This window comes from Calidris pugnax, unplaced genomic scaffold (assembly GCF_001431845.1).
Source record: "Calidris pugnax isolate Ruff unplaced genomic scaffold, ASM143184v1 scaffold161, whole genome shotgun sequence".
Taxonomy (NCBI): Eukaryota; Metazoa; Chordata; class Aves; order Charadriiformes; family Scolopacidae; genus Calidris; species Calidris pugnax.
The window spans coordinates 349,065-367,832 of record NW_015090955.1 but is presented as its reverse complement, the minus strand read 5'-3'; the positions used below and the strand labels follow the sequence as shown (position 1 = coordinate 367,832).

The 18,768-nt window shown below is 47.1% G+C and overlaps 1 protein-coding gene across 4 annotated transcripts in view; it reads right to left on the bottom strand.

Annotated features, from left to right (window-relative positions):
• The window catches only part of CAMTA1 (calmodulin binding transcription activator 1), a 361,470-nt gene that overhangs the window by 228,804 nt on the left and 113,898 nt on the right, over nt 1–18,768 (bottom strand). For all 4 annotated transcript variants that reach the window (XM_014952061.1, XM_014952063.1, XM_014952062.1 and 1 more), the window contains exon 4: nt 1,313–1,448. In XM_014952061.1, the coding sequence (XP_014807547.1) occupies nt 1,313–1,448 (136 nt within the window). The remainder of the gene's footprint in view (nt 1–1,312; nt 1,449–18,768) is intronic.

The following is an 18,768-nucleotide window of genomic DNA, read 5'->3' as shown; positions in this document are numbered from 1 at the left end:
AGACAGAACGTAAGAATGACAAATCACCCGGCGGGAGGAAGCTGGAGCAGGAGCCGCGTTCCAGGCGCTCGGTGTCCCCATGTCTCCGTGGGGATGGAGAATGCCATGGGGAACCTCTGCTGGGATGGGACCAGACCAGACACAGCCCTGGACAGTGGGTCAAGCCCCACCAGTCTCCAAGTGACACCATTTTTTCCAGAAGCCCCAACTCAGGCTGGTTTACACTGGAATAACTGGGTGCTGCTTCAGCCCCAGAGACACACACTCTATTGACTGCAGAAATCAATGCAGCTCACACCAATAGATACCCTTAGGGCTTCACTATTCATTTGCCAAAATGAGAGTATTTCTTGATGACACAGCTAAATGCTACAATCACACATTTTAACACCCTTTTCACCATTTTGGCCCCAAGTTCAGCATCCAAAGGGCTGAAGGTCACCCTGTTGCCTACGGAACCCAGCGAGGGAAAGCTCTGCAGCCGGCTGGACTATCAGAAAATGTAATTCCCACTTAATAAAATAGAAAAGAAAAAGTTAAATAAATGGACTTCTCATCCACATCCGTGCAGGTCTTTAACATCGTAAGTGACCGGCGCGATCAAAAAGCTCTTTCCTCACACAGACGGGGTTTAAGAAAGAATAGTTCTGTCAAACAACAACATGTTTTCGAGCAAAAAAGCTTATTCCAGAAATACTGTGTCAGGCGAGACCATCCATCCGAATTTCTTTGAACGGCAAAATGCCATCAGTAGAGCAACGGCCTCCTTCAAAACGTGCCTTGAAGCAGAGCCTGATCCTGGTCTGAATTCAACAGAAATTCTACTTGTGCATCCTGTGAGACCAACACTTAATAAGCAGATGGAAAATTACAGCAATTGCCACCAGAAACTACCTGGTATTTTGTGAGAATCAAATCACAGACATACAAAGCTTCGTAGTTAAAAAAAAAAAAATAAAAATGCTCAGCAACCCACCCCGAAATGTCTGATGTCCCTTGTGAAGTTACCTGATAGAAAAAGCACATATTCTACCAAAAATGTTTGGTGACGACACTTCAGTGTGTTCCCCCAACCCCGCAGCTGTGCAACCACCCGACAGCCCGAGCAGTAACACCATCAGACAATGAAGCTACAGGCAATTTTTGCTCAAAGTCGTACAAAAGAACATGTGTATATTTTTGGGGGGAAAAGCTGGAATTCAGCAAACGCAAATATTTTCTGCGTGTGTGGACAACTCCATGTTGAACACACTCTCTGGAGCTGCTGCCTCCCCTCGTCCCACCACCCCGACCGCCCCGCTCTGCTCCCCACCTCCACTCCTTGGACTTTCAGCTTCATGTGATCCTCTCGGGTGGTTTTCCCATCTTTCCTTTTTTTCCAGCAATATCCATCTTTCCTGTATTTCACCTTCTTCCTGTTGTACAGGATCATCGAACCATTCTGTGGCCTGAAAACGAGAAACAGTTTGGGATTACACAAAGAATAAAAAGACCACCTTAAGAGAGAGTTTACAAAGCAGCGTGCTACAGACCAGCAAAAGTCTGCAAAAAAGTAATATTCTGTATTTGGCATAACATAAATTTGCACCGTTTGTTGCTGTTAACTGGATTAACCCATGTTCTGCAATCCGCAACATTTTACTTGAGAATCTTGTAAATTCAGTGCCACCGAGACAAAAATTTCACGTGGGAATCTTTTAAATTCAGAAGTCAGTGTGCTAGTGAGATATTTTAAAAAAAAAGGAAATCTTATCATAAAATAGCCAGCGTTGTCACAGGACATCACGATTGGGCTCAGTAAAAAGGAAATCTTATCATAAAATAGCCAGCATTGTCACAGGACATCACGATTGGGCTCAGCCACATGCTTTCAGCTACAGTAGCTTTCAGCTACTGAAAATTAGAAGGAAAGAAAGGTTAAGGTAAAAAAAAAAAAAAGGGTTGTTGTTATTTTATTATAGACTACCTCTCTCTTTTTAACACATCAGCAGGATTAGAGAACCACCACCTCTAATGCAGCACCAGAATATGGATGTTGGCTTAAAAAGGCAATAAACAAGCAAAAACAGAACGGAAGAAGAAAGCATTAGCTTATACGTTGGTTTTGCTGTTCCTGCTTAGATCAGTGCCAGACAGGGAGTAACCTCCTCTCTTCTGAGCACCTCCTCGACTTCAAAGACACACGACAACATTTTCTGCTCAGAAGCCACGTTGCTGCTGTAGAATATCAATAAAGGCTCGGTGACACTTGCCCAACAGGCAGGAGACAACGTGCTTTTGGTGTAACGACAATATTTCACAGAAATGCTCTGCCATCTGCTCAGCCCAGGCACAAAAAGGGGCATTTCTGCTGCAATACCAAAAAAAAAAAAATAAATAAAAAAAAATAAGTGACACCCCCCCCCTTTCCCCCTTCCCCAGCAGAGTCCTGCAGAGCCGGCGCGCGTCCCACTCGGCAGCGGCGCTGCAGATGCCGCAGACATTTACAGTGGAGCATTAGTCACAGTAATTTGGCTTTAGGACACCAGGAACAGAAAGAAAAACAACGACATTAGCAGCAGCAGCAATAAACAACTTTCGGAGGAGAGAGCTCGGGCTGGAGCCCTTCGATAAAGTAACGCACCTGAACTTGTACCCACCAGCCCAGCCCATGGAAAGGAGACTTTTAAGAGAGAGAGGGTGACCCCCAGACCCATCCTAGACCCCCCAACCACCCCTGGAATTGCTCCACCTCTAGCCCCTGGAATTGCTAAAAAACCCACCGAGTCTTTTGGAGGCCAGCCCACACGCGAAAGCTCCTAAAATAAATAACCCAAATTAAGTGCCTTGTGTTCATGCAACGTTGGGTTGTGATTTCAGGGCTGGGGGTGCAAACAGCAGTGCCTGGCTGATTTTTCCAGCTGGAAAAGCATCCTTCTCCTTCCCTTCTTCCCTCCCGCTCTGGGTCTCCATCAGTACCACGCCATGAAATAAGCACGAGAACGAGCTTCGGCAGGGACCCTCTTCCCATTTTTCTCTAACAAAATACTCCATTTGAAGACAGCCGCCGTCACCCATGTTTATCACATAATAATAGGGCAGTAATGCTGATGTAAAAGCTGTTAATTATAGAGTAACTCATCCCAATGCTCCATTAAGTGCATAAAGGCACCGCACTACCAAGGAAAACGGCTCATGATGGTTTCCTACCATCGGCCACCTGAAATTACCCACATCAGCCCGTACAACACCCATTCTCCTTCAGACCAACACCACCAGCAACAGGGGGGTCTGCTCCCAAACCCCATCCTCCTCCCTCGTCCCCACCTGACAGACGCATCTTCAGGTACCGGCCAAAGGATTCTCTGCCTGATTTATTCAGCATTTGCCCTCCGGAGCGCACGTCCACATCACAAATTTAATGAATGTGGACAGAGACCGCACAAAGTCCCTTTCAGTTATGAAAACAGACTTTCTACTTCCACGTACATTTGCAAGACCAAGAGGATCTTTGATCTAAGTGATTATTAGCACTTTTTTTTTTTTACTAAACCAGAAATGATGGATTTTTTTTTTTTCCCCCCACATACAGGCAAATATTTATTCCCTGTGACCAGAAACTTGAGCTCTGTTTGCCCAAAGTACACCTCATCCTCCTCATCCTCCTCCAGCCCTGCCCCAGCAGCCCCAGGGCTGGGGAGGGGGCTCCTCTCTGCTCCCACCATCACCCGGGGGGGTCAGTGCAACCACCGTGTCTGTCACAGTGTCCCAGACAGCGTGGGATTAATTCAGCAGAGATATTACACCTCCTCTTCCATGTTTATTCTCTAAACCTCCAGGGGCTGACGGTTCAGCTCAAACCCTTCTCAAAACACCCCGGATTTCCCAGTGCCACCACCTTGGAGGGGAGTCACCAGTGGGTGGTGGGGACGAGCCATGCAGAGGTGTCGCAGAGGCTCAACTCCTGCCTGGCCCCACACACGCAGTTTATCGGAAAAAAAGACACTCAAAGGACCTGAAAGTTTTCCAATTTGAGTAAAACACCCCTCCTGCCACCCCCCAGGGCCAGAGACGGGCTCCTGTTGGGTTTATTCCTGCAACAAAAAAAGGAACGTGGTAAAAGGTCGCTGGAAAACAGTTAACAAGATTTATACAAAATAAAATAAAGCACAACGGAACAAAATCTCTAAAGGATCTCCGGGGCAGTTGTCGATTTTGATAAGAGTATATTGAATTGCTCTAAGGCTCACAGAAAGCCACTGGTTTTTAAAGATATCTCCATAAAATGAGAGGTAATTTTAGCCCAATAGATGTTGCTGCTGTATTTCTCTTGCTGTAGGAGAGGATGGAGAGGGGAGATCTCCCTGGCACGGCCAAGAGCAGCAAAGGGATGGCCGTGGGGGACTCAGGGATGGAGTCTGAAAGGGATTCCTGGGATGGACACGACTCCAGCCCGGATCTCTCCTCTGGAGCTTCTGCTCCTCGACCTGAAATTGGGGGTTTCGCTGTGTCTTTGCAGAAGGGGGGGATGGAACCACCCACCTGAGCTCCCACCACCTGGGACCGCAATGTCCCGGGGCAGGGACATCAGGCACCAAGCACCATCCTCTTCCTCCTTGGCGTCCAACCCCACCCGGAGCCACCACAGGAACAACAGATACTGGAACATTAATGGCAATTTGCCTGATTTGATTAGTTGCTCCTTCACAGCCACGTAGTGCTCTTTTCATTAATGCAGGACTAAGTGGCAAATAATAAAATAGTATTTTAATATTATGCTACAACTGAAAGCAAGCAAGCCAGAGTGAACTAAACCCCCCAGGAAGGGGGTTTGTGATGGGGGAGCCCCAAAGGGCCTGGCGCTGTGTCCCTCCCTGGTGGGGGTGGGTGGCCAGAGCCCCCAAACTTGCACGTTTTGCCCAGACTGGTGGCTGTGAACTTGGCCACACGACCCCACAAGCCCTCACCTCACCTGTACCTGCTCCCCATCCAACCCCAGGCTGCTCCCCGACTCACCCCCCCCTCCCCGACCCCGCCAGATCTTGCAGAAAGGTCAACAGATTTCCCCCTCCGCTCAGGGCAAGTTTATTTGGAAAGGATTTGTTGCTCTTACAGAAAAAAAAAGTGGCAAACAAAAGGAAAAGGGCCGGGAACAGGTGGAAGGAATCATGACTCCCCCCAGGAGCAGGGCAGATGGGCGCTTTCCCTGCCTCGTGCACACAGAGTAAATCACAGTGTTTAACTCAGGCTAGGAACCCCAACAGGCAAAATCTCCCAACGGCCACCACTGACTGCGCTGGGGGCACCCCCTCCTCAAAAAGTGTAGGGTCCTGCACTTGGGGAAGAAGAATGTCAGGCATCAATACAGGTGAGGGGTGGACCTGCTGGAGACAAGTTCCAAAGAAAAAGATCTAGGGGTCCTGGTAGACAGCAAAATGACAATGAGCAAGCAGTGTGCTCTTGTGGCCAGGAAGGCCAACGGAATCCTGGGCTGCGTAGGGAAGAGTGTGGCCAGCAGGTCGAGGGAGGTCATTCTCCCCCTCTGCTCTGCACTGGGGAGGCCACAACTGGAATCCTGCGTCCAGTTCTGGGCTCCCCAGTTCAAGAGGGACAGGGAACTGCTGGAAAGAGTCCAGTGAAGGGCAACAAAGATGATTCAAGGATTGGAGCATCTCCCTGATGAGGAGAGACTGAGAGAGCTGGGACTCTTTAGTCTGGAGAAGAGAAGGCTGAGGGGAGACCTTATCAATGCTGACAAGTATCTCAAGGGTGGGTTGAAGATGGAGGGAGCCAGACTCTTTTCAGTGGTTCCCAGTGAGAGGACGAGGGGCAACGGGCACAAGTTGGAACATAAGAGGTTCCACTCAAATATGAGAAAAAACTTCTTCACGGTGAGGGTGGCAGAGCCCTGGAACAGGCTGCCCAGGGAGGGTGTGGAGTCCCCTTCTTTGGAGATTTTCAAGCCCCACCTGGATGCTCCTGAGTAACATGCTCTGACAAGCTCTGGGCAATCCTGCTTCAGCAGGGGGGTTGGACTGGATGATCTCTATGGTCCCTTCCAACTCTAAAAATTCAGTGAAATTCCCCCAAAATCCCCACAATCCCAATGTCACAGTGGGGACCTGCCCTCAGCACCAGCAGCCGGGCCTGTGGCTTGTGTGTCCCCCCCAGAAACCTGCTGGGAGCAAGCCCCGAGGCTGGGGGGATGCTGGGCAGGGGGAGCGGTCATTCCCGGTCCCACTCCATGGATCCTGCAGGACGGTCTGCTCGCTCCAGACCCAGCAAAGGCAGGGCTCTGAATTTCCTCTCTTTTATGAGCCTGTGGCATTTAAAAGCCGCCTGATCTCTATTTCGGTCTCTCGCTTGCGGCCTGGGGGAAGGAGGGGAAAGGACAGGAAGAGTAATTGCAGAGCAGAAAGCCTTTTGTCTTAAGTATTGATGAGATTTGAGATGCTTCCCTCCCTCTCCCCTTGTTATTTACCACCACGGCTCTCACATAAATTGCCACAACAGCACAAGAACTACTTTTGCCGAAATTGTTCCTGCTACAGGCAGGAAGATGATGCTAAATTCCATTTTCAGGCTTATTTTTAAAGCAAGCAATCACACCCTGCAGATGACAGGTCTCGGGACCTGCTGGGTCACTTGGGGCCACCCAGGGTTCCTGGGGATGGCTCAACCCCAGCCCAGGACCAGTTTGGGCCACCGGACAAACTGGAGTGTGTCTCAGGAACGGAGTGCTCGTCCTGCCAGGAAACAGGGGATTCCCAGAGAAGATTTTCCAGAAATGTTGGATTTGGGATGTGGTACCCAATTCAGCTGCACATCCCTACCTCTGGCTTCAAGCCCCGTTCCCAGGGGGTTGTGTTTCTTCTCTATGAAGTCCCTTCTCTGGATAGCAAGAATCTAAACTTACGAAGAACACAAACTAGATATAAGGAGGGAGTAAAGAGAAAACAAGTCAAGATCAGCACATTTTTGTCAACTGATGCTTCGTCTCTGCCTCTCCGTTGTGCTCATAAAGTCCTTTTGGCCTAAACGACCAAGATGTTCCCCTAATCACATTACCACAATATTAATAAGACTGTTCAAGGCAACTAGTTCCCTCTAAATTTTCACATCAAGACATGGTAAATGTCAGATGTATCATTTAATGAAAACTGTGTTTTACTGCCCAGGGAGCCCAGGCTGCAGAAAGGGAATTGCAAATATTGCAAAGCCAAAAGCAACTCTTTTTCCAGGACACCAGAATAAGATCAGCCAGAACCCTTCCTCAAGAAGGTCCGTGGCTCTAAAATTAAATTTTAATTTTATCATCTTACATTTATTTCAATTCCCTGCCAAGGCGGACGTTTAAAGCAGCTCAATTCTTAACAACAAAACCCCAAAATTAGGTGTGAGGCTGCTCGCGGGGGCGCTGCCAAAGCCCAGAGGCACCAGCAGCCTCAGAACTTGCCACCAGTTGCTATTTTTTTATCCTGCCTGACTGTTAGCTTTATTTTCCCTGGCTATGAAGTTATCACCGAGTCATGGGACAGCGAAAGGGGACTATCTTCCATCTTCTGAATCTATGCATGATAATAATGAGAAATTAACTTCCTCTCTCCCAAAGGAGCAACCTACTGATGGAGAAAGTGGCTGGGAAAAGCTGGAGCCTTGGAGGGAGCCAGCCTTGTGATAAATCACTGCACTGAATCACTGCCCTTGTTTCCCAATGAACTCAAAGAGGATGAAGCCTTTGAACGTGCCTTCATCCCCAGAACCCCAACTCCTCCCACGGGTGCAAAAGGTGGCAGCAACAAACACATGGACACCCTTCTCTGAGGAGGGATCCTGCTGGAGACCAAAGCCAAGTAAAAGTGGGATTATAACAAAGAATCCCATTCTACAGAAGAACAGAACAGCTCTCCCCTATCACAATCCTTAGTGGAGAATTTGGGAAGCTCCTGAAGCAGAGATGGGTCAAAGCCCCCATTGGGCTCCACCGACCACGCTGCACGGTGTCACCGTTCCACCAAGAAGATGGAATAAAGCACAGGGCGAGGTGGAAGGGGAAAGTGGTTCTGGAATAGGGTTATCGCCATAAGAAATATTCTGCAAATATTGGGGAAAAAAAAAATCACGCCTCAAAATATTCTTCTCAGAAGTTAATTAAACTAAAGAGAGAGAGGACTGAGAATACGATGCTCGTGGGAAATCACGTACCTCTTTGAACACACCGGGAAAATTGTGTGTGGCCAACATGGGGCACTTTAAAATAATACAAGGTATACATAATAACATCTGAAAAGACTGATGCAGGCCCGTAATTCCCTCATCTGATGCTCGGACAATTTGCTTAAAAGCATCATCTATTCTGTTTATGTCACTGACTCGCTCTGCTCTGCTGGAAATCACGTTTGGCCGGTTCCCGGCCATCCCCAACAGCATCCGTCTCCTCTGGGTCTCCATGGCCCATGGCATCCCCCTCGCTGTTCGCTCTGCTCTGCTGGAAATCACGTTTGGCCAGTTCCCGGCCATCCCCGACAGCATCCGTCTCCTCTGGGTCTCCACGGCCCGTGGCATCCCCCATGGCTGCTGTGATAGAATCATAGAATGGTCTAGGTTGGAAGGGACCTTAAAGATCATCTAGTCCAACCATCACCTAACTCTGACAAAAAAATAAGTAAGAAATAAGCAATAAAAAAAAATAAACCATATTCCTGAGGACCATGTCAACCCCTCTTTTGAACACCTCCAGGGATGGTGCCTCAACCACTTCCCTGGGCAGCACATTCCAATGCTGAATAACCTTTTCCGTGAAGAAATTTTTCCTAATCTCCAGTCTAAACCTCCCCTGGAGCAACTGGAGGCCATTTCCCTTTGTCCTATCTCCTGTGACTTGGGAGATGAGACCAACCCCCGCTTCTCTACACCCCCCTTCAGGTAGTTATAGAGCACGAGAAGGTCTCCCCTCAGCCTCCTCTTCTCCAGGCTGAAGAACCCCAGCTCCCTCAGCCTCTCCTCATCAGACTTACTCTCCAGACCCCTCACCAGCTCCGTTGCTCTTCTCTGGACCCACTCCAGCCCCTCAATGTCTTTTTTTGTGGTGAGAGGCCCAAAACTTGACACAGCCCTCGAGGTGGGACCTCATAATATTTACACCAACAAATGCTTTCAGACTCTAGGGAACCTGTAGATCACAGCTGTAGCACTGGCAGATCCCACATTAATTGGCTTTATAAGCCTTTTTTTCCCCCTCCCCAATAAACTCTTCCCTTCACCCTCAGGCAAGGGCTTGCACTCGCCCTGGAAGAGGAGACCCCAGAGGACAATCAGCCTTTCCCAGTGGGACCACAATCAAGAGAAAAGCCCCTCGCAAGCACTTAATAGAGACATTCAGACTTCATGGTGTCTGCTGAGGACCAGCAACATGTCACCCTGCAGGGACAGGCCACTGCCTTTAAAGCCCCCGTGGCCCCCACTTAAAGCTGCGATTATTGGTGTGGCAACCGAAGGAATTTCAGATTATGGGTTTGAAATTTACCCGAGCTTTGAACTCTGCTGAGATGAAATAAAGACTTCAGTAGAAGTCTTCTTATCCAGATAGGAAGAGGTATAAATCACAAGGAAAACATAAATACACTGGATTTTTTTTGTCTCTAAAATTAAATGTCATTTGCATTTAAGATGAAAGTTAATCTATTTTCTATCTACAATATTTAAGAATTTAAAGTCTAAAATAACAGAGTGAGCAATTTTATCCAGAGTTGCAGTTAATGCAATGGCTAATCCCATCAACGGGACATTAATTGGTGTTGAGATGCTCCTTTTCATAGCAGCAGCAGGCCCTAAGACTTAATCCTTACCTCCTCCTTCCAGCACGTCACCTCTGTGGTTCATCAATAAAAGCAATGCGATTCATTAAGTATGGGAGTAATTACCTATGGCTCCAACAAACAGGACGGGACAGGCGCATGCCAGTGGGAAGGTGGCTTTTGTACCAACCTCACAGGACTGTCCCAGGGCTGCCCAGTGCAGCCTTTTTGGGAGACCAAGATGAACTCTGACGGCTGAGATCCAAGCTACAGAGCACTATGAAAGTACTGGGTGGTTTTTTTTGGCACGTGCTGGGACACACGTTGACCAGTCTCACCCCAAAGGCAGTTCCTTGGGGATATTTAAGGAGTGATCAAGATGCCAGTACCACAAAAATCCATCTTCCAGATGCTACGGTTCACCCAGTACGTTGCTATAGATGTTTAACCACACAACATCTGGGGATCTGCCCACTCGGGCAGGAGCAAAGGCTGCCCTAAACCACCTTCCCAATGGCCACATCTCAATGGACCATCCCAACCCTGCCCAGCTCCTGAGGGGATGGAAAGGGACAGGCAGAGATGGAGTTGGCATCTCCATCTAAGAGCTCCCACTGGTCCCACCACTCCCGTGCCAAGACCTGGATGCGCTGGAAAAGCCTGTAGGATTTTGCTCTCCTTACTTGTTCTTGACACAACTGGAAAATAGGGAACAGTGATAACAGCACTAATAATAGCGATACAACTAATAATAGGATTTGACTTCTCGGTAAACATTGACTCTGCTGTTTTTTTATGCCCAGTGATAGCGCGGTTTGTTGCCAAAGAGTGAACTCCACGGAAGAGTCATCCAGCATCTTTGTGTATCACGGTTACTCAGCCTAATTAATTCGACCATTAACAACTCTCTTCTTTTTAGAGCCAATCACAAAAATCAGAGTAAAAAAAAAGGTCCATCTTAGTACAAGGCATGAAAAAAGACAGTTAAATCAACTTTGTTCATTTAAATATAATTTTAAAAGAACTGGTGTTCGTCTCTTTATTGCTCAAGGATCTTTATCAATTTCTTTAGCCCTCATTTATTTCTCTTCCTTACTCCCACGGGGATGCCGCTTGATTTATTGGGAATTAGTTCTTACAACTCATGAATGCTTTAAACTGTTTTTCAGATTAATCATGGTGTGTCTGGGCGCAGGGAAGGATCCGTACGTTGGTGTGTAACACATACACACCTACACACACCCCGGGGGCTCCCAACCCACTGCCCTGTGCCCCCCATGGGAACAACTCCTCACAGCAGGGACCTGGAGGTCCCCTTCACTTTTAAAAACCTTCTTTGGTGGCCTCATTCTGCGGGGATTATTTTGGTTATGGCTCTACCAAAGGCCGGTGAGAACCTTAAAGCAAAGTCACTTCCAGCGCAGCGGTGACACTCACAAAGGCTGCTGTTTGCTTGTGGGGGAGGGAGACAATAGGGAAAAAATTCTGTTTATTTGGTTAATTTACTTCCAATTCAACATCCCTGCTCACTGCACCCAGCGGCTTAAGGCTAACAAGGTTTTCCCCAACCAAATAGGGCCGTACCTCAGTTTTGTCTAAAATAGTGTATTCCGGAGGATGCCATTGATGCCCGTTTCCTGGGACTCTGGCAGGAGAACCACCATGTCCCAGGGAAGAACAGCCCTGGAAACCCCCTTGTCCTGCACCCAAAAAGTTCCTTCAAGCAGCTAATGACAGCATTCCCAACAATTCCACTGAATAACACGGTAATTCACGTGCTGATGGTCCCGAACTCCATACCAGATTTGAAAAAGAAATTAGACACAGTCTTTATGAACTCCTCAGTATGCCGAGCAATTGAAACCTCCTCATAACGATACAGGACCCAAGCTAGAATATTAAAATTGTCATTAAGTGGAATGCACACGAAATGCTAAAAAGTCTTTTGGCAAATTATTCCTTGATATAATGACATGCTATAGACCTAAATCTTAGTACAAGGCATGAAAAAAGACAGTTAAATCAACTTTGTTCATTTAAATATAATTTTAAAAGAACTGGTGTTCGTCTCTTTATTGCTCAAGGATCTTTATCAATTTCTTTAGCCCTCATTTATTTCTCTTCCTTACTCCCACGGGGATGCCGCTTGATTTATTGGGAATTAGTTCTTACAACTCATGAATGCTTTAAACTGTTTTTCAGATTAATCATGGTGTGTCTGGGCGCACGGAAGGATCTGTACGTTGGTGTGTAACACGTACACACCTACACACACCCCAGGGGCTCCCGACCCACCGCCCTGAGACCCCACAGGAATGGCTCCTCACGGCAGGGACCTAGGGCTCCCCTTCATTTTTAAAAACCTTCTTTGGTGGCCTCATTCTGCAGGGATTATTTTGGTTATGGCTCTACCGAAGGCCGGTGCAAACCTTAAAGCAAAGTCACTTCCAGAGCAGCGGTGACACTCACAAAGGCTGCTGTTTGCTTACGGGGGAGGGAGATGATGGGGAAAAAAAATCTGTTTATTTAGCTAATTTACTTCCAATTCAACATCCCTGCTCACTGCACCCAGCGGCTTAAGGCTAACAAGGTTTTCCCCAACCAAACAGTGCCGTACCTCAGTTTTGTCTAAAATACTGTATTCTGGAGGATGCCATCAATGCCTGTTTCTTGGGACTTTGGCAAGAGGGAGCTGCGTGGGGTTTGCCGGGATCGGGAGAACCTCAGAGGGGATGGGAGCAGAGAAGAGCTCTGTGCCCCGCTCCCAAAGTGCCGAGAGGAAGGGAAAAGGTTTCTGGTTCTCTCTCAGCTGCAGCTCGGAGCTTGGCTGACGACTTAAGACACTATAAAAATCCGTAAATATTTGAAAATTGAATAACAACTCATTAATTATAAATTTTAATTGAGAACCACTTCAAAAGGGAATTGCAGTTCGACAGCTGATGAACTTCCAACACTGCAGCCAGCAAAACAGCTGGCAGAACAGCGACGGCAGACCCCGGTGTGCTCCGGGCACCCAGAGGGACCCGGGATGTGCGGCAGCACCGGGACCACCTGAGGAACCAGTGCTCTGGGTGGAAGACCCAGTGAGAACCTTAAAGCAAAGTCACTTCCAGCGCAGCGGTGACACTCACAAAGGCTGCTGTTTGCTTGTGGGGGAGGGAGACAATAGGGAAAAAATTCTGTTTATTTGGTGCCCAAAACTTGACACAGCCCTCGAGGTGGGACCTCATAATATTTACACCAACAAATGCTTTCAGACTCTAGGGAACCTGTAGATCACAGCTGTAGCACTGGCAGATCCCACATTAATTGGCTTTATAAGCCTTTTTTTCCCCCTCCCCAATAAACTCTTCCCTTCACCCTCAGGCAAGGGCTTGCACTCGCCCTGGAAGAGGAGACCCCAGAGGACAATCAGCCTTTCCCAGTGGGACCACAATCAAGAGAAAAGCCCCTCGCAAGCACTTAATAGAGACATTCAGACTTCATGGTGTCTGCTGAGGACCAGCAACATGTCACCCTGCAGGGACAGGCCACTGCCTTTAAAGCCCCCGTGGCCCCCACTTAAAGCTGCGATTATTGGTGTGGCAACCGAAGGAATTTCAGATTATGGGTTTGAAATTTACCCGAGCTTTGAACTCTGCTGAGATGAAATAAAGACTTCAGTAGAAGTCTTCTTATCCAGATAGGAAGAGGTATAAATCACAAGGAAAACATAAATACACTGGATTTTTTTTGTCTCTAAAATTAAATGTCATTTGCATTTAAGATGAAAGTTAATCTATTTTCTATCTACAATATTTAAGAATTTAAAGTCTAAAATAACAGAGTGAGCAATTTTATCCAGAGTTGCAGTTAATGCAATGGCTAATCCCATCAACGGGACATTAATTGGTGTTGAGATGCTCCTTTTCATAGCAGCAGCAGGCCCTAAGACTTAATCCTTACCTCCTCCTTCCAGCACGTCACCTCTGTGGTTCATCAATAAAAGCAATGCGATTCATTAAGTATGGGAGTAATTACCTATGGCTCCAACAAACAGGACGGGACAGGCGCATGCCAGTGGGAAGGTGGCTTTTGTACCAACCTCACAGGACTGTCCCAGGGCTGCCCAGTGCAGCCTTTTTGGGAGACCAAGATGAACTCTGACGGCTGAGATCCAAGCTACAGAGCACTATGAAAGTACTGGGTGGTTTTTTTTGGCACGTGCTGGGACACACGTTGACCAGTCTCACCCCAAAGGCAGTTCCTTGGGGATATTTAAGGAGTGATCAAGATGCCAGTACCACAAAAATCCATCTTCCAGATGCTACGGTTCACCCAGTACGTTGCTATAGATGTTTAACCACACAACATCTGGGGATCTGCCCACTCGGGCAGGAGCAAAGGCTGCCCTAAACCACCTTCCCAATGGCCACATCTCAATGGACCATCCCAACCCTGCCCAGCTCCTGAGGGGATGGAAAGGGACAGGCAGAGATGGAGTTGGCATCTCCATCTAAGAGCTCCCACTGGTCCCACCACTCGCGTGCCAAGACCTGGATGCGCTGGAAAAGCCTGTAGGATTTTGCTCTCCTTACTTGTTCTTGACACAACTGGAAAATAGGGAACAGTGATAACAGCACTAATAATAGCGATACAACTAATAATAGGATTTGACTTCTCGGTAAACATTGACTCTGCTGTTTTTTTATGCCCAGTGATACCGTGGTTTGTTGCCAAAGAGTGAACTCCACAGAAGAGTCATCCAGCATCTTTGTGTATCACGGTTACTCAGCCTAATTAATTCAACCATTAACAACTCTCTTTATTTTTAGAGCCAATCAAAAAAATCACAGTAAAAAAAAGGTCCACACGGTCAGTGCTTTTGACACAAGAGGTGACCATCCTCCCCCATCCCTACGGTGGTGTCTGGAGCCATCAGGGCTGTGTCTCCCTCCTTCCCCCCACCATTCACACCTGAGGGCACGTCACCCTTAGAAACCCCTGCCTTGTGAAAGTACCAACAGCCAAACTCTGAGTCACAGAATCACAGAACCTTCCAGGTTGGAAGGTTAAAAGATCATCTTGTCCAACCGTCAACCTAATTTTGACAAAAATAGACACCCACACAACAAAAACTAAACCACATCTCCCAGCACTACATCAACCCCTCTTTTGAACACCTCCAGGGAGGTGTCACAGCAGGTGCTTTTTCGCACAAAATCATTTCTGTGTGCCATTATGATTTTGAGCAGCCCAAAATATTGCCTACTTAAAACCTCCCAAAAGAGGGGAACGGGAAAGTCCAGCAGCTCCAGGGCCAACCCTCGCATGGGCAAAGGCACAAACCACCCCCATCACCCCGACTTCTTCCTCTGCCTCCCTTTATCAGGTCTGCTCCCCCACTCAGATATCTGCACCTCCAGACCACAAACAGACCTACAAAAAGGAAATAAACATCTGCTGAAGAATTGTTTCGTTACCGAGGTCGGAGGGATTTCCAGGGAGTTTGTAGGTTACACATTCTCCTAAATCACCTTTGTGCACCGGGTGCCTGATGAGCTTCCCTGGAGTAAATACACACCTTATCGACTGGGGAATGGGGGTCTGTGCCCCCCAGATGGGCTCTGCTGCAGAAACACCCCATGCACAGCCCATGGGGTGGGCGACCACCATGTCCCAGGGAAGAACAGCCCTGGAAACCCCCTTGTCCTGCACCCAAAAAGTTCCTTCAAGCAGCTAATGACAGCATTCCCAACAATTCCACTGAATAACACGGTAATTCACGTGCTGATGGTCCCGAACTCCATACCAGATTTGAAAAAGAAATTAGACACAGTCTTTATGAACTCCTCAGTATGCCGAGCAATTGAAACCTCCTCATAACGATACAGGACCCAAGCTAGAATATTAAAATTGTCATTAAGTGGAATGCACACGAAATGCTAAAAAGTCTTTTGGCAAATTATTCCTTGATATAATGACATGCTATAGACCTAAATCTTAGTACAAGGCATGAAAAAAGACAGTTAAATCAACTTTGTTCATTTAAATATAATTTTAAAAGAACTGGTGTTCGTCTCTTTATTGCTCAAGGATCTTTATCAATTTCTTTAGCCCTCATTTATTTCTCTTCCTTACTCCCACGGGGATGCCGCTTGATTTATTGGGAATTAGTTCTTACAACTCATGAATGCTTTAAACTGTTTTTCAGATTAATCATGGTGTGTCTGGGCGCAGGGAAGGATCCGTACGTTGGTGTGTAACACATACACACCTACACACACCCCGGGGGCTCCCAACCCACTGCCCTGTGCCCCCCATGGGAACAACTCCTCACAGCAGGGACCTGGAGGTCCCCTTCACTTTTAAAAACCTTCTTTGGTGGCCTCATTCTGCGGGGATTATTTTGGTTATGGCTCTACCAAAGGCCGGTGAGAACCTTAAAGCAAAGTCACTTCCAGCGCAGCGGTGACACTCACAAAGGCTGCTGTTTGCTTGTGGGGGAGGGAGACAATAGGGAAAAAATTCTGTTTATTTGGTTAATTTACTTCCAATTCAACATCCCTGCTCACTGCACCCAGCGGCTTAAGGCTAACAAGGTTTTCCCCAACCAAATAGGGCCGTACCTCAGTTTTGTCTAAAATAGTGTATTCCGGAGGATGCCATTGATGCCCGTTTCCTGGGACTCTGGCAGGAGGGAGCTGCGTGGGGTTTGCCGGGATCAGGAGAACCTCGGAGGGGATGGGAGCAGAGAGGAGGTCTGTGCCATGCTCCAAAAGCACCAAGAGGAAGGGAAAAGGTTTCTGGTTCTCTCTCAGCTGCAGCGCGGAGCTTGGCTGACGACTTAAGACACTATAAAAATCCGTAAATATTTGAAAATTGAATAACAACTCATTAATTATAAATTTTAATTGAGAACCACTTCAAAAGGGAATTGCAGTTCGACAGCTGATGAACTTCCAACACTGCAGCCAGCAAAACAGCTGGCAGAACAGCGACGGCAGACCCCGGTGTGCTCCGGGCACCCAGAGGGACCCGGGATGTGCAGCAGCACCGGGACCGCCCAAGGAACCGGTGCTCCAGGTGGAAGACCCGGTGATGCTCTGATGGGAATCAACCCCCAAACTTTGCTCCAGCACATGGTGAGGACTGACCCCTAAAGACACTGTAGAGTGAGGGCAGGGGCTGCAGGAAAGGTGCTGAGCACACACCAAGTGTATGGGATGTGTAGGGAGAACTTCTTCACTGTGGTGTATCACGGTTACTCAGCCTAATTAATTCAACCATTAACAACTCTCTTTATTTTTAGAGCCAATCAAAAAAATCACAGTAAAAAAAAGGTCCACACGGTCAGTGCTTTTGACACAAGAGGTGACCATCCTCCCCCTTCAAGGGTCACCCATTGCAGGCTGCATTCGAGGCACGTGCTTAAACACCCGGCAGCAACCTGGCTTAAGCCCCTCCTCTCTTTCAAATTAACCTCAGGAATATAATCTATTTATTTATATCAATTTAGTCCCATCAATTAATGATGACAAGGCAATTAACTAGAATGCCAGACAGTAAAAAATAACCACATAATGCCTTCTTTAGAGGAAATCTATTATGTAATCCCAATCGGTCTTCATTAACACAAAGTATTCCAGTAAAAGGTAGTAATCTAGTTATGGTCTGTGAAATATGAAGATCCGCAAAGTAATTTTTCAGAATTAAGGGTAAAGCATTTTTTGAGTAAATGGGAAGGAAACATTTTTGCATCTCCCTTGCAAACCTTTGCAAAAAAAGGAAGGAGCGCTGTAACGTAAGGCACCGGCACCAAGCAGATTGTGCACCAGCACAAAAGAGTCATTAAATGAGCCATTATCACCCCAAGGAGACACATGGCGGCTCCCTCAGCACCTCCCTTCCCCTTGCTCTGGACCAAACCAAGAGCAAGACAGCACCAGTTTCCTCCACCCCTCGTCCAACACTCGCTGCGCAAAGATGCCCACACCAGGAAAATGAATCTCAATCTCCTAATTGTAGAGGTCCTCCCACTTTTTGGGCTGAAGTCCTCGAAACAGAGTTCCACAGTTTTATCCCAATGTTGAGTTGGCACACAGTCCTCACCTCCAGCTCCCAACATGTGGGCTGGTGACCAGCACCTCAGAGGGGATGCCAAAACCCCCCCGACTCCCCTTCCCACCCCCTGGGCTTGGAGAACCCAGCCAGTGACTCCTGCACAGGAAAAGGGTGATTTATTCTCCCCAATACGTAGCGTGACGCACTCCAGAATTAATACATCGAGTGTTTTAATGATGCTAATCTATCAATTTTATATATTAAAGATCCAATTATTAGAAAAATTAGATGAAAAAAAACTTACACAAATCCTCAAAACAACCAGTTTCACATAAAAAACCACATTTTTCCAATTTTAAGCCTTATTCGCCTTCAAACTTATTAATAAACTAATAGACAAGAAGAGAGAATTAACCCCAAATACAGAAAGTCCTGCAAATAAAGAGCACAAACAAATATTGTGAAACACTTCTCCAAAATGAGCCAAAGCTGTTAAGCACTCGCCACTTAAAATTTATAATGAAGCAGCTTAAAAAAAATCCCAAATTCCTACAGGAATGTGTTTACAATACAAACTCAATTATTGTCTTCTTCCGATGCTTATCTTTTCTTACACCCTCTCAGCTCAGCCTACTTTCAAATTTAATTACATGCCAGTATTTTTAGTTGAGATGAAATTACACATTTTCAGATTAATTTAGCCCCAACTAACTTTTGATAACAGAAAATCCCTTTTTCTATCCTGCCCTGATTTGAGACCATCTACGTCAGCCCAAATCACTCCTGTCACCCCCCAGCAAAGCTGCTCCCGCCGTCTCCAGGGGTAAACGTTTGCCCAATTTCCTTTGGTGAAAACCCTCCTGTTTTGCTCTTTCCTCTGTTATTTTCCAAGCCCAGGTCAACAGAGAAGGGTCGGGCAGTGACTCTTCCCCACACGCTGGCACCA